The 14,530-nt window shown below is 29.5% G+C and overlaps 6 protein-coding genes across 11 annotated transcripts; 5 read left to right on the top strand and 1 right to left on the bottom strand.

The window, feature by feature from the left end:
- Positions 1-15: 15 nt before the first annotated feature.
- On the top strand, positions 16-2,396 carry LOC132908024 (lactoylglutathione lyase). 3 transcript variants are annotated; one of them, XM_060961552.1, is made up of 4 exons: positions 16-158; positions 1,390-1,685; positions 1,761-1,828; positions 1,918-2,396. In XM_060961552.1, the coding sequence occupies exons 1-4, from the start codon at positions 60-62 to the stop codon at positions 2,103-2,105; spliced, it is 651 nt and encodes a 216-aa protein (XP_060817535.1). In that variant the 5' UTR covers positions 16-59; the 3' UTR covers positions 2,106-2,396. The 3 variants fall into 3 exon arrangements, with proteins under 3 accessions (XP_060817535.1, XP_060817537.1, XP_060817536.1); XM_060961554.1 differs by lacking the exon at positions 16-158 and adding an exon at positions 614-789; XM_060961553.1 differs by lacking the exon at positions 16-158 and adding an exon at positions 804-1,064.
- Positions 2,397-2,585: 189 nt separating this feature from the next.
- LOC132908358 (tubulin-specific chaperone E) lies at positions 2,586-5,396 on the top strand. Of its 3 annotated transcripts, none has more exons than XM_060962298.1 (8): positions 2,586-2,693; positions 2,996-3,178; positions 3,253-3,642; positions 3,722-4,003; positions 4,122-4,251; positions 4,319-4,607; positions 4,690-4,907; positions 5,216-5,396. In XM_060962298.1, exons 2-8 carry the CDS (start codon positions 2,997-2,999, stop codon positions 5,306-5,308), a joined length of 1,584 nt encoding a protein of 527 aa, XP_060818281.1. In that variant the 5' UTR covers positions 2,586-2,693; position 2,996; the 3' UTR covers positions 5,309-5,396. The 3 variants fall into 3 exon arrangements, with proteins under 3 accessions (XP_060818281.1, XP_060818284.1, XP_060818282.1); XM_060962301.1 differs by having other exon boundaries at positions 2,606-2,624; XM_060962299.1 differs by having other exon boundaries at positions 2,610-2,820.
- Positions 5,397-5,505: 109 nt separating this feature from the next.
- Positions 5,506-8,927, bottom strand: LOC132908357 (general transcription and DNA repair factor IIH helicase subunit XPD). Its single transcript, XM_060962297.1, has 13 exons — positions 8,778-8,927; positions 8,602-8,701; positions 8,278-8,532; positions 7,966-8,199; positions 7,767-7,890; positions 7,600-7,696; positions 7,390-7,523; positions 6,795-7,324; positions 6,559-6,734; positions 6,222-6,501; positions 6,029-6,139; positions 5,865-5,963; positions 5,506-5,802 (listed from the first exon to the last, which is right to left on the bottom strand). Exons 1-13 carry the CDS (start codon positions 8,780-8,782, stop codon positions 5,668-5,670), a joined length of 2,280 nt encoding a protein of 759 aa, XP_060818280.1. The 5' UTR covers positions 8,783-8,927; the 3' UTR covers positions 5,506-5,667.
- Positions 8,928-9,678: 751 nt separating this feature from the next.
- LOC132908452 (rRNA 2'-O-methyltransferase fibrillarin) lies at positions 9,679-11,949 on the top strand. The gene is made up of 5 exons (XM_060962494.1): positions 9,679-9,794; positions 10,247-10,584; positions 10,661-10,834; positions 11,114-11,359; positions 11,453-11,949. The coding sequence occupies exons 1-5, from the start codon at positions 9,782-9,784 to the stop codon at positions 11,621-11,623; spliced, it is 942 nt and encodes a 313-aa protein (XP_060818477.1). The 5' UTR covers positions 9,679-9,781; the 3' UTR covers positions 11,624-11,949.
- A 57-nt stretch (positions 11,950-12,006) lies between these two features.
- LOC132908453 (uncharacterized) lies at positions 12,007-13,327 on the top strand. 2 transcript variants are annotated; one of them, XM_060962496.1, is made up of 4 exons: positions 12,007-12,223; positions 12,281-12,569; positions 12,680-12,792; positions 13,037-13,327. In XM_060962496.1, exons 1-4 carry the CDS (start codon positions 12,190-12,192, stop codon positions 13,048-13,050), a joined length of 450 nt encoding a protein of 149 aa, XP_060818479.1. In that variant the 5' UTR covers positions 12,007-12,189; the 3' UTR covers positions 13,051-13,327. The 2 variants fall into 2 exon arrangements, with proteins under 2 accessions (XP_060818479.1, XP_060818478.1); XM_060962495.1 differs by lacking the exon at positions 13,037-13,327 and having other exon boundaries at positions 12,680-12,894.
- On the top strand, positions 13,189-14,435 carry LOC132907933 (uncharacterized). The gene is made up of 4 exons (XM_060961388.1): positions 13,189-13,204; positions 13,274-13,581; positions 13,667-13,857; positions 14,095-14,435. The coding sequence occupies exons 1-4, from the start codon at positions 13,189-13,191 to the stop codon at positions 14,411-14,413; spliced, it is 834 nt and encodes a 277-aa protein (XP_060817371.1). The 3' UTR covers positions 14,414-14,435.
- Positions 14,436-14,530: the final 95 nt, after the last annotated feature.

Raw genomic sequence — 14,530 nt, 5'->3', positions numbered from 1 at the left:
GATAAAGGAAATCGACGTAAAGCAGACAGCACAACACAACTACATAAACGTTATACTCAATGAAAGATATTCCACTTTTTGCGCAAATCTTCGCACACTTCCGCTCTGTGTGTCAGCGTGTAACCGAGAGTCGGCCGTCATATTTATTTTCTAAAAAGGTAAAAAATATATCAAAAAAACAATGTATATATAGCAGTAGATAATATTCTAGATACATAATAATATATGTCGTATCTCATTATCGGTATGATAATTGTGTCTTAACAAAATTCACACATTTGTTATTTAACCTATACAATTTTGGTGAAATATATAACATATACAGTGACTCGCGAAAGTATTCGAACGTTTACATTTACAAATTTCAATTAATAAAATAAGGTACTAAACTAATTTGTTAAAACAATTTGATATCTATAGTGACGGAAAAGTCTCAAGATTACATCAGTAAAATTTGAAAACGATTCCACAATATAGAGAAGAATTATGATAGATTTGTTAGAAACATTCATGATAAATGTCTCACAAAAGTATTTGAACGCTGTAACACTGTTGATAGTTTTTCATCTTCCTTTGCACCAAATATAAACATTATTGCTGAATGAAAATATTGGCACGTTTACTTGATGTTAGGATATCGTTTCAGTAACAGTAACGTAGAAGTGTACACAATAGAATTTAAAATGAATACCAAAAAGTCTGAAACAAAAAAGTGTGAAAGAGAAATAATATTCCGATTACATGAGAACGGCAAATCATATAACGAGATTGCCGGAATTGTGAATAGAAGTAAGTCCACAATACATTATATAATAAAAAAGTCAAAGAATGAGGGAACACTTGCAAACAAAGCTCGATCAGGTCGACCAAAGAAATTAACTGGAAGAGAGGAGAAAGTTATCATTCGCGAATTAAAAAAAAATCCTACTAAATCCGCTCCTCAACTCGCAAGTATTGTAGCTGATATGTTTCATAAAAAAGTTCACCCGGAATTATGTCGACGAATCTTACGAAACAATGATTTTTATGGCAGAATACCGCGAAAGAAGTCATATATTAATGCGGTAAATGATAAAAAAAGATTGACTTTTGCAAAAACCTATATTAATAAAGATATCAAATTTTTATATATTAGAAATAGTTTTTCTCGTTTTTAAATTAGTTATTTTTTAATTTTCTTATCAATTTTTCGATCTCTTTGTATTTCGTAAAAATATTCTTAAAGTATGTGATGTCCTTGAAATCTAATGATATTTTATCTACAGGCTGATAAAATTGAGAGATATCATGAAGAAACGTAATGGCAGAGTTTCTTTTATATAAATTTATTATTATCATTAATCATGATGTAATACTTAAATAAATCTGTTATTATTTTTCTTTTTTTAGATGGGTGAACACACAGGCTTAACAAACTGTGAGGCTCGAGAACTTTGCAGAAAGCCTGACCCAGCAACAAATGGTTATATAATGCAACAAACAATGTATCGTATTAAAGATCCAAGAAAATCATTACCTTTTTATACTGAAGTACTTGGTATGCAGTTATTACAGAAACTTGACTTTCCTGAAATGAAATTCTCTCTGTACTTTTTGGGATATGAAGATCCAAAAGACATACCTACTGATAAGAGAGAAAGTATTGAATGGACATTTAGTCGTAAAGCTACTTTAGAACTTACTCAGTATGTTTAAAAATATATGTAGTCTAACATATTAACTTAAATTTATTAGAATTAATTTTGGCTGCTTGTTTATAGTAATTGGGGTACAGAAACTGATCCTGATCCCAAGTACCATAATGGGAATACTGAACCTAGAGGATTTGGTAATATACTCTTTAGCTATTATATAATTTTTGAGATATAAAACAAAAATTTATTATATACATGTACAACATATTCCCTTAATTTGTAGGTCACATTGGAATCACAGTACCTGATGTAGAAGAAGCATGTAAAAGATTTGAAAAGTTAAATGTGGAATTTGTAAAGAAGCCTAATGATGGTAACATGAAAGGAATTGCTTTTATCAAAGATCCAGATGGTTATTGGATTGAAATTTTAAATCCAGTAAATATTGCAAATTTAGTACCAAATCAATAAAGGATTTGGCATAATGTAATTCTTTTGAATACTCACAAATGTATAAATTTCATCAAACAAAACAATCAGAACTAAACCAAATCATTTTTATGCATATGTATATTTAATTTTATATGTACATGTACATGTGCATAGTAAAATTGTAAGATTGTAATTATTCATATTTATGTATATTTTATAGCACCTGTACATTATTATATTACATTGTGTTATATGTATAATTTATGTATAATGTAACATCTAATTATTCTTTAGTAAATAAAATCAAAATATTTATTTTTAAACAATCAACTTTTTGTAAAAATCGATTCACATAAATTTTCCCCCGTTTCATATGTAAGTATATGTAGTTTTAAATATGATTTCATTCTATTTGACTGTCGTTCAAGCATGAAATCGAGTGAATGGAACGTATAGAAAATTACTATTGGTTCATCTATGTATAGCAACATATCATATACACACACGTATAATACTATTTGAGTGGAGTATCTTACGCTACAGAGTTCCTAGTCCTAGGTATCTTAGCTGTATACAACAGAGAAATGTCATATTACCGTATATGACTTTTAATTTTGATTAAATCATGTCTGTATAACCACTTATATTTGACCTAAGTATTATTTGCAATAGTATCCTGTGATAATCTTTTCTCGTTTGTATCATTAATATTTTGTTAGTCTCATAATTTTCAATGATCATCTATTACATTGAGGTTAGGTTTCGAACCGCAACATGATATACATCTAGTACACATCTAGTATTTATTATTAAAAATTATACCGTAAAGAAATTAGAAAGATATTTTTCGAATTGTGTCTTTGAAATAAAAAGGATGTACAATTCAAATATATTTTATGATTAATATCATTCAAATTTTTCTCTTTTAGTATGGTAGAAGATAAAAAATATGAAATTGACAGCCGAATTGAGTGTGATGGATATCAAGGTACATTAAAGTATGTTGGTCCTGTTGGTAAAACTAAAGGTTTGTGGCTTGGTATAGATTGGGATGATCCAACACGTGGAAAACACAATGGTACATATGAAGGAGTAAAATACTTTAAAGCTAGGTAAAACTATACAAAAATATAATTATACAATTAATTTAGTTATATATGAATAAAATATTTTTGTTTTGTAATAGGCATCCTACATCAGGTTCATTTATACGACCAGGTAAAGCAAAATTTGGGATTTCTTGTCCTGAAGCTATTAAAATTCGTTATGGCCTTATCAATGATGAATTAGCTGGCATTGACAGAGACACCTTAACAAGCTTACAGAAAGAAATTAATGCACCTTTTTTGGAAGTTGTTGGTTTTTCCAAAGTAAATAAGAAGCAAAGCAAATTTGATCAATTAAAAATTGTGTGGTTAAGAGAACAATGTGTTAGTACTACTGGTAATCCTGGAGAATTAAAAGAATTATGTCCAAATTTGGAAGAATTAGATCTATCTAAAAATTTAATAAATAGTTGGCAAATTATAGCAGATATCTGTTGCCAACTTAACTGTCTTGTTCGACTTAATCTGAGGTAGATTATCAAAATCTTATTAAATATGTTAATAATAAGTAATTACCATTGTTAATATCTATTTTTATGATTTATTTAGTGAAAATTATTTACCAACTGAAGAAAATATGGAAATATTAAAAGATTCATTTTTTATGCTTAAATATTTAACTATAGCAAGAATGAACTATAATTGGTTTGACATTCAACGATGTATGAGTATGTTTCCATCTTTGCAAGAACTTTCAGTTTCTTTTAACATTGTTAACATCATACACAAGCCAATAAAAGATGAAAATTTAATGAAAATATGTAAATTAACTCTTGAAGGAAATTTGATATCTAATTGGGATGATATTCTTAAATTGGGATCGCTTCCACGGCAAGTTAATAATAACATTGATTATGTGTGTGTGAGTGTGTGTGTGTGTACCATTGATTATAATTTGTAATAATATATTATTTATTAGTAAGATATTTATATTGAAAATTTTTTACAGTTTAGAGTACCTTAATTTAAATTCCAATAAGATAGACAAAATAAGGTTCCTAACTGTTGAACCAACAGCAAAAACCACAGCCTTTTTTAATCTGCGGCAATTACATATATCGCAAAACAACATATCAGAGGTAAAATAAATATTTATATGATATAGATAAATTATAAAGAAAAATAATTCGATAATATAATTTATAGTGGCAATCTGTATCAGAATTAGAAAAGCTAAATAATTTGGAAGATTTGAAATTTAGAGAAAATCCTATTTTGAAGAATGAAAATTTAGAAACTGCACGTCAGTTAATCATAGCGAGAATTTCAAAATTAAAATCATTAAATGGCACTGAAATCTTACAAGATGAAAGACGTGGTGCTGAGTATGATTATTTGAAATTATTTCTATCGAAGTGGACCGAAACGGAAAATGATGTAGACAAGAGAAATAAGTTCATAATTGAACATCCTCGATATCCAACATTAGTTGCAAGTAAATAAAAAATACAATGAATACGTTTAAAAGTTAGTACTTCTTTAACTTTTAATCATGATATATTATTTAAAATTTTTAGAATGTGGAATTTCTGATATTCCATCACCTAAAGTGAAAGTGGAAATGATTTCTAACGTCATAACAGTAGAGTTTGTATGCCCAGATCATCCAAATCAACCTAGAGGAATTAAAAGAAAACTGTTAAAAGATATGGAAGTTCAAAAAGTTATTGGACTTGCACAACGACTTTTTAGAACTGGAGGAAAAATTCCAAGACTTTCATTTATACAACAAAATGTAATTATAACATTTTACAATTTATATATGTATATTGGGGTATATTTGAGCGAAATAACAAGTTTGCGTTATCGTGTACTTTTTACGTGGAAGAAATCTTCCAGACACCCTACTCGGGGAGGGAAGACGGAATAGTGTGGGATATTTACTCAATACGGCTGCCGTCGGATGCGACAGGATAGGGTCGGGAACTCATATCGTGTAGCTAAATGTATTTACGTGATCATAAACTTACGGGACTCGTACACCCTCAATATATATTTGAATTTATTATGTATTTTTTCTACTACTTTTATGTAATTTTTTAGCTTTCGAAAGATGAAATACTTCTTGATAAACCGCTTCAGGAACTCCGATACTATTCAATACAAGATGGAGACCAAGTTATTGTAAGATGGTGATATTAAATGAATTTCATAGATGTAATTGTATTTTGTACACTGTTAAGATTTCATCACCATAATTTGTTATTAAACTTTTTTAATTGCATAGATATATTTTCTGTACCCTTAATGATTTGCTGTACATTGTTAATTTTTACTGTTAGTTGTGGTTAAATTTTTAAATATTAATTCTATTAATTTATAAAAATCGTATATTATTGGAAAAAATATTTTTCATTGCAAAAATTAATACATTTTATATGTACTATAATATAAATACTATACAAAACACAAGTTGCAGTATGTTTTTATACACTATACGTTATCATATTTGTTAAAAATGGCACAAACTTTGTTATAAATCTCATATTAAATATCTAATTTTGTTGCGCCTTCTGTTCAATTTTGCCATATTCTTCTTTTTCAAGTTGTTCTCGTGTCAATAGGGATAATCCCAACTGATTTTCACGTGTAAATGGTTGGGCCATTTGTCGTAACCAACGTTTACTTATCTAAAAGTTACGATTAATAATTACTAATATTTATTTTAGGCGTTCTAAATTTTGAACTTTACCTGCACAGCTTCCTCGGTTGATAAATTACATAAACTATCAGTTAAATGTTCTTGTATCCATTTTGGTAACTTACTTCGTTTATCCATTCTCGAAAACCTCTAAAAAAATAAATATCGTCAAAAAAATGATTGTTAAAAATTATACTTGTCATAATTTTTGTTACCTTGTCTGCAAATACCATTATACCGTAATCAGTCTTTCCTCTAATTGCTCTTCCAACACATTGTGCTGCGTGTCTCATTGCATCAAAAGTTAAAAAATCATTTTCTCTGATCTGTGAAAAGAAAGAAATGGTCATATTATTGATACTATTAATATAAATATTTATAAATCTACAATTTTGTTTAATAACCTACTTGAAATTGATCACGAAGATATTCTAGTCGTGCTTTTAAAATACGCGATTGTGTATACACATAAGGAATTCCAAACATCAAAACAGCTCTTCCTAAATGATGATCAAAATCAACTCCTTCTGATACTTTACCACGTGCCACAGAAAGGAGAACAGCACCTCTTCCATTTTCACATGCTCGTATGTAATTTATAAGAGCTAAACTCGTTTCTGCGGAATCCTGAGTTTCAATAAATAGTAATTTGTGTCTTTGAAGTTGATCTACAACACCTTGGTCATACCTATAAAAATAAACTATAATTATATGATATTGTCAATATAAATTAATTGATACAAACCATGCAGCAACAACAGATTCCATGTATAAGTAGGAGGTAAAAAAGCAGACTAAACCATCGGGAACAGTAGCTGCGAATTCAACTAATAGTTGACCATAATTTCTTATAACAGCAACATCTTCTCTTGTTTCATACTTTGACGAAATTGCAACTTGGTCGTTACCTTTTGCTACAATCTGGCATTATTTTTTAATTAATTTTTTAGTAATTAATATTCTAAACAATATCACACTTACCATCGGTAAGAGACAAGGTCTGGCTAATGTCATAGTAAAGGATGACATTATGACTGGATGAAAATTTAAAATTTTAGGATACATGTCTAATGGAGACAATGTTCCTGAAGTAATTACTACTGACTGAAATCTATCAAATATGGGTTTTATTGCAATGGACGAATCTAAACAAACGAAATGAAGAATTGGATTTAAAACATTAGGTGTTTTGTCATCAAATGGCTCTACAATAATTGTGAATCCTTTTGTATATGTAGATACTAATGTTGCCAGATGTGTCACTAATATAACTGGTGAAAAATCGGTTAAATCGGTTATCTCCATAGTACGTAAAAGAGAAGCTAGTCGTTCTGCACAAAATCTTAATGGTTTACGTTCTATTGAAACTTTTGTTTGAACATCTTTCAGAAATGCAGCAGGTGATTCTTGAACTACGTGTTGCACACGTAGACGCGTTTTTAAATATTCTACAAATCGTCTTAAAAAACCGACAAAATGTTCTGCATTCCTAATATTACCAGGGACCACCTCTATAACAAATATATATAAATTAAATCCATAATTATTTTAAACAGATGTAGAATTAAAAATTTACCTTGCAAAATTTCATCTGGTAGGACAGGATTAGCTAAAATAATATCTGTTTCTCTTGCAACATGTGCATCCTTTAACCCTTCTACTAATCTCTCATATTCTTCTTTTAATTTATTTACATCATCCTCTCTCATCCTAAATCACAAATATTTATAATGGCTATTCCTCAATATTATATATTAGTCAATATAACATTTAAAACATAACTTACTCAGCCACTGTTTTTTCAAGAAGTTGTATATTGGCTGAACTTTTTTCTAAAGTTCTTCTATTAATTTTTACACTCATTGAATCAATGCATACATTATCTAAAATTAATTAAGTAGTTAGACTTTATTTAATTTTTGCCACGTAACTAATGTATTAGCTGCATTGTACCTATATTGTGAGCTTCATCAAATATTACTACAGAACTTTTGCTTAATTCTTTTGACACAGTTTCTGCAATCTTGGGATCTAATAAATAATGATAACTGTATACTACAATTTGGGCATGTAAAATCTAGAATTACATGACAAAAAACATTAGTACTTTATATTGTCTTAAAATAAACAACCTGCTTTCTGAAATGCTTACTGTAAACCTTGCAAGAAAATATGGACACCAATTGCGGTCTCTTCCATATTCTTTCAAATCATCAATAGAATATATGCCTGGTGGCATAAATTGTTCTTTACCTTCCATATCAAATCCTTCATAAAAATTACAAATTGGTGTTGATTCATCATAGTTATGTCTCTCACGAACATATGATGCTGTGAGAGAATGACAACGACCATCAACAATTTTGCCTTCACGTTCTCTGCTTACCTAATTTAAATCTATTGTTAATATACTCATTCATATAAGGTACATTTATTAAAAGCAATTAAGTTTGAAATTAATTACCTCCGGATGAATACACATATTTTTTCGTGAACTAAGAACTAGGCCAACAATTTTAGGTTTACTTTCTGTTTCTTTTTCATAATAATCCATAAGCTTTTTTAATTCTTCTATGACTTTCTCTATTTCTGGTACAGTACGGGAACAATAAATTAATTTTGTCACATCCAATGGATTTTCCAACATATATGCTACAATTAATGATAACAAAGTTATAGTTTTGCCAGTGCCTGATGGCATTTCCAATAAACAGTGCCCCTAAAATTATAAATAAAATTTAAATGTTAATTAGTAATCATATGACACAAAAGTGTTAAAAATACATACTTTAGCATCCAGGCCACGTTTGAGCTCGAGCATATATGCATATTGTTCTGGATAAATGTAATCGTAAGGAAAATATACAAGTAAGCCGTCAACGCTGATTCTGTGAATGTAAACATATAGTTAAACTTTATATTTTAAACAACTAAGAATTCTGTTAAATGGAAATTTATGATTACTTCATATTTTTATATTTGTTATTAAATAAATAACAATTTTACACACAACAAATATCATTTATTTATTAATATAAAAATCATTAAGTTTCAAACAACGGATAAGGTTATACATATAACGTTATTTGAACTGGCTTTGCGCATAAAAGCGAATACATTACGTTTATACGCTTCATAGATCAACTACGAATCTTGTGTTCGTAAAACAATATTTTTTTTGAATATGTAACAAGATATTTTTAATGTTCTAAAAGAATAATTGTTTAATTTATTTCAATAATTATTTCAATTGAAATAATTTCATTTCATGCATTCAATATGCTGTATAATTGATATTGTATTATTATAATATAGTAATGTAAGACTTAATATATAAGTTACAAAATTTACATTGAAACACAGCAATATATTACAATTTTCAGATTTTTAATTATATATATTACATAATTTATATTTTATAATTTTATAATCATTGTTTTGTACTAAATCGGAAGAGAAATAAACACATAAACAAATAACGAGCACTACAATATAGATATAGGTAACATATTAAAAAGCTAACGAAATACTACTAGTGTGCACTTATGTAAATAAAGATTATATTAGAATTAATAAGGTTTAGTATAATAAATAATATACGTACATGCAAACATAATTTATATTATGCGTAAGATAGAAAAAAATATATAAATCTTTTTATGTACTCTAAAAATAATCAATATTTAAAATAATTATAATCATATTGTAATCGTAATATGTAAATAATTTTAAATTTCAATAATATTTGAAATTTTTTACTAAATTATTCGTAAATTCTTAATATTTTCGAAGTATCAATCAATCTTTACGTATCGATATATATTTAAATCGATATACTGATCTAAACCGGAAGATGTTCGTAACGATGTCGTTTCCGTGAGCATTTAGCGTCTGTAGTGCTACACGTGTATGGACAGTCATAATTTAAAATAAATTAGGAACATAAATTTATATATCTAATTTTTAAAATGGGAAAGCCAGGTAAATAGTAATCGTTTAAAAATATTATTCTTATATTTAATATCTTACAAAATGAAGGCTTTGACTACAACACGATTTCTATAATATAGCGCGTAAATAATAACTTATTTTATACTCATGAAGTATAAGATTATTTAATTTATAAAATATATATATGGATCTATTTGAACGTAATTAATCATTTTTTATACGAATATGTTGGACATTCAGTTAGATAAACTATAATTTTTGTATTTGTGTGATAGTATGTTACATTAACCTATATTTGTATAATTAAGATGTTTTTGAATTTATTTTTTGCTTCAAATGGTTTATGTACTGAAACAATTAAACCAATATAAGTTTTTATAACAATACTCTCGTATATATATAATCTAATATCATGTATCGTATCAATATTTTATATCAATTCTACTGTATCTATTGTTGTTACAAAATTTATTTCATTACAGGATTTTCACCAGGTGGTGGTGGATTTAGAGGAGGTCGTGGAGGTGGACGAGGAGGAGGAGGAGGTGGACGAGGAGGAGGTGGTGGACGTAGTGGAGGCAGAGGAGGAGGAGGAGGTGGTCGAGGTGGTGGAAGAGGTGGAGGTACTCCACGGGGACGTGGAGGTAGAGGTGGAAGAGGAGGACGTGGTGGAGGTAGTTTTAAAGGTGGCAAAACTGTAGTCATAGAACCACATCGTCATGAAGGTGTCTTTATAGCAAGAGGAAAAGAGGATGCATTAGTTACTTTAAATTTGGTACCAGGTTCAGAAGTATATGGTGAAAAGAGGATAAGCGTGGAGGTACATAAGCAAGTTACTAAAATTTGTTATGTTAATATGGAAAATATAATAAAATATTATTCATATATGGATATAGGGACAGAATGGTGAAAAAGTTGAATATAGAGTTTGGAACCCGTTTAGATCAAAGTTAGCTGCTGCTATACTTGGAGGAGTGGATCAAATTCACATGGCTCCTGGAAGTAAAGTTTTATATTTAGGTGCTGCATCTGGGACTACAGTATCACATGTAGCAGATGTTGTTGGTCCAGTGAGTTTATATAAATATTTTGTTTAATATGTATAAATTGCATACATTAGAGCCACTTTAGTATTTTATTGCTAATTTGGTGTCGGAGTTATGCTATAGAAATCACATTGCCGTTTTTCTGATTGAGTAAGATAAGTTATATCTTGCTCCAAAAAGACGTTTGTACAAAATTAACAGTTTATCTTTTTATTTAATCTATGAATTGTAATTAGACCTAAACTATGCCTACAAATCATTTGTAATACACGATGATAAATTTATTCCTTCTCCTTATTTTAGGAAGGATTAGTATATGCTGTAGAATTTTCTCACAGATCTGGTAGAGACCTTATAAATGTTGCTAAAAAACGAACAAATATTATTCCCATAATTGAAGATGCGAGGCATCCTCACAAGTATAGAATGCTTATTGGAATGGTAGATACAGTATTTGCTGACGTGGCGCAACCTGATCAAGCTAGGATAGTAGCTTTGAATGCCCAATATTTCCTGAAGAATGGAGGTCATTTTGTTATTTCCATCAAGGCAAGTATATTAATTAGTATTTTAATAGATTTCAAATATTGTATTATTTTTTATTTATGCATTTAAGTTTATACAGACATTATTTTGATTTAGGCGAGCTGTATAGATTCTACAGCTCAACCTGAAGCAGTATTTGCCTCGGAAGTAAAAAAATTAATCGCTGATAAACTGAAACCACAGGAGCAAATCACATTGGAACCATATGAAAGAGATCATGCTGTTGTAGTTGGAGTTTATAGGCCGCCACCTAAAAAAGTTACCTAAAATTATGCATATGTATATATCATTTATTTAATTGTTAAGATAACATTATAATGACTACAAATATATGCGATAAATTTTAATTACGAATGAAGATATGAAAATAATCTGTAATATAATGTAAAGTAGACAGTTAGATGATTCGTGATTCAAACATTTTCTACAAACAGAATTTATTTCATTATTTTACCTTGTATTGTACCTTTTACCTTATTTTGTATACAGAAAAAGACGTACACGTACGAATGAATAATACAAAATTTATATTTTAAATATCATATGATCAGTTCACTTATACTTTCATATAAATAAACGAATTTTAAAAGCCATATAGTATATTTAATTGTATACAGTATTTATTTTTATTTTAAATGTTACCCAATTTTAAGAGATACACTTTATATGTTTTTAGTACTGTAAAAACAAATGAAAATTACAATTACATCTTATAAATTCCTTTATTCAGATAAACCCTTCAAAACTAAATTTTTCAATTTATGTAAAAATTAATTAAATTAGTTCGTATTATACTCTCACATTTCATTATGTTACACATGAACTAAACAAAAATGACTCGTCCACCATTAAATACATCCAAAAGCGGTAAGATGCTTTCATGAATAATTATAACCATAAATAACGGTAGAAAATTATTTTTAGGAAATGCTATCGATGAAAATCGTAGACCATCAAATAGAGCTCTCAAATTTAAAAAGTCGATAACTACAGCAAGCCGTAAATTTAATTCAACTGTGAAAACTCTAGATCGTTTAGTAGGAGGAGCAGATGTTCCCGAAGAAAGCGGAGATATATCGAAACCATCAGAAGAAACTGTAGAGCAAACTGTTGTAGTGGAATCAACATCTAGTGTGAAAACTGAAGATGGAAAACTTATTCGTACAGCTGGACCATGCTGTACTTGTATGTCACAAGTACCAGGATCAACCGGGTATAAATATTAGTTTTTCCAGAGAGAGTGAATTTATATTGGAGGAATGTTTAGACGAATTGAAACGTTAAAAAATCATGTTTATAAAAAATATTGTCTTGTAAATGCAGAGATAAGAAGGTGGATGAAATGATCGACTATGTACATCAAAATTTACAAGAAGCGGGTAAAGCACTGGCTACCTTAGGCGAGAACTTTGAGCACGATTCAAAGGTTGAGCCCTGTACGCAAGTAGAACCGTCATGAAATTGGGAAAATGGGGGTACAATAAATAAATAAAGTTTTTTTATAAGATTGAATATACGAATAAATAAAAATGAATGAACTAGACTGTCCTTTAAAACTCCCAATTTCGTAATACGAATAAACTCGTAATCCGTTATTTAAAGAATATTTAGTCCTGTAATATTATAAAACATAAATATATATAAGGTAATACACGCAAATTGAATTTATTTTTACAAAAGTTAATGTTCGCTGACATATTTGGTCGAATACAACAATGGATTGGTTTGGTTCAAAATAAATTGGACATTTGTAAGAACGAGATCGAATCATTGCGTAAAGAATTGATAGCGCGAGCTTGTGAAATCGACAATCTGAGGAGATTATTGGCAGAATGCGAGGAACGAGAGGCAAGTTTATTAATTAAAATCTTTACTTCTCTGTAATTTTTAACATAATAATATTATTATAGAAATCAGTGGCAACTACTCAAACGGTTGAACCATCTAGAATAAATCTCGGATCACCTGAAGTTCCAGTTCCAGTTGCAGCTCCAGTTGCAGCTCCAGTTGCAGCTCCAGTTGCAGCTCCAGTTCCAGAAGTAGTGGCAACTCCAATCTATGAATCTGTTACTCAGGAAATACCAGCACAAAAACCTGAAAGAGAGCCTACCGTAATAAAGGAGCCTGTCGTAATGAAAGAACCTGAAAACATCGAAATTATTTGTACCGACGTAGCTATTCAATCAATTTTGAAAGACAAAGACAGGATGAGACGAGAAATTGAAGTAAATTAATAATCTTTTATATTTATCCTCGAGTTTGAACGAAATAATATTCTTTTATTAAAATGTGAAAATTCAATTGCAATAGCTCGAAGCTGAGATAGCAAGGCTTCGCAAAGAAAATGAGCGTATAATAAAAGAACGTGCCGAATATGAGAATGCGATACAACGAGCATTGCTACGAGGTGTTTCCTCATTGAATGTCGAAGCATTGAGAGTTATGCGTTGTCCACCAATTCCATGTTGTACTCCTTGTGCACCTTGTCCTGCTTCTACTATGTAAGATTTTAAATTTCATATTCTACTATTAAATTAATAATTGGGAATTGAAGGATACAAATGAGAAAATTAATTTTCAAGGCATTAAGTAAAAAATGTTGTACGATGATAATCTGTATGCCACGCTTGAATACTTTTTAAACACTTGCGATCCTTTCACTTCGAAATAAAGAAAAAACATTTATTGATCTATATCTAAGCAAGGTCAATCTTGACTCATTCAAGTTTCACTCTCAGGGAACCGATTGTGTCTTGTAAGAAGGAAGGCGCGTCGACTGCGATCGCTAAAGGTTGCGTCACTCAACGTAGTGGCACTTGTGGAAAAACGGCAGTTCGCGAACAAGGTTGTTATACTGTAAAACGACCTTGTGCCAGTCCTTGTTGTTCTGCTGGAAAAAGTCGAAAGTCTGCATCGAACAATAGCATGGTTTTTCTTCTTCATCAGGGAGACACAGAGAATATTTGTGCCCCAAATAACACGCCAATGTCTCGAGTTTGCGGTTCACCGGTCATGAAAAAGATTGAAATACCACCGTGTCCTAGATTCATTATATAATAACGTTCACAGAATATAATAGTAATAAGCACTTGCTTCGTGATAAAAGAACCATTTAAATTTAAAGTTATTAATAATTTTTCATTTTATGATGTGGAAATAATAAAGAAACATGAT

Source organism: Bombus pascuorum, chromosome 6, assembly GCF_905332965.1.
Source record: "Bombus pascuorum chromosome 6, iyBomPasc1.1, whole genome shotgun sequence".
In the NCBI taxonomy this organism is placed as follows: domain Eukaryota; kingdom Metazoa; phylum Arthropoda; class Insecta; order Hymenoptera; family Apidae; genus Bombus; species Bombus pascuorum.
The sequence above is the reverse complement of the archived record's forward strand: the minus strand, read 5'-3'. Positions and strand labels throughout refer to the sequence as shown.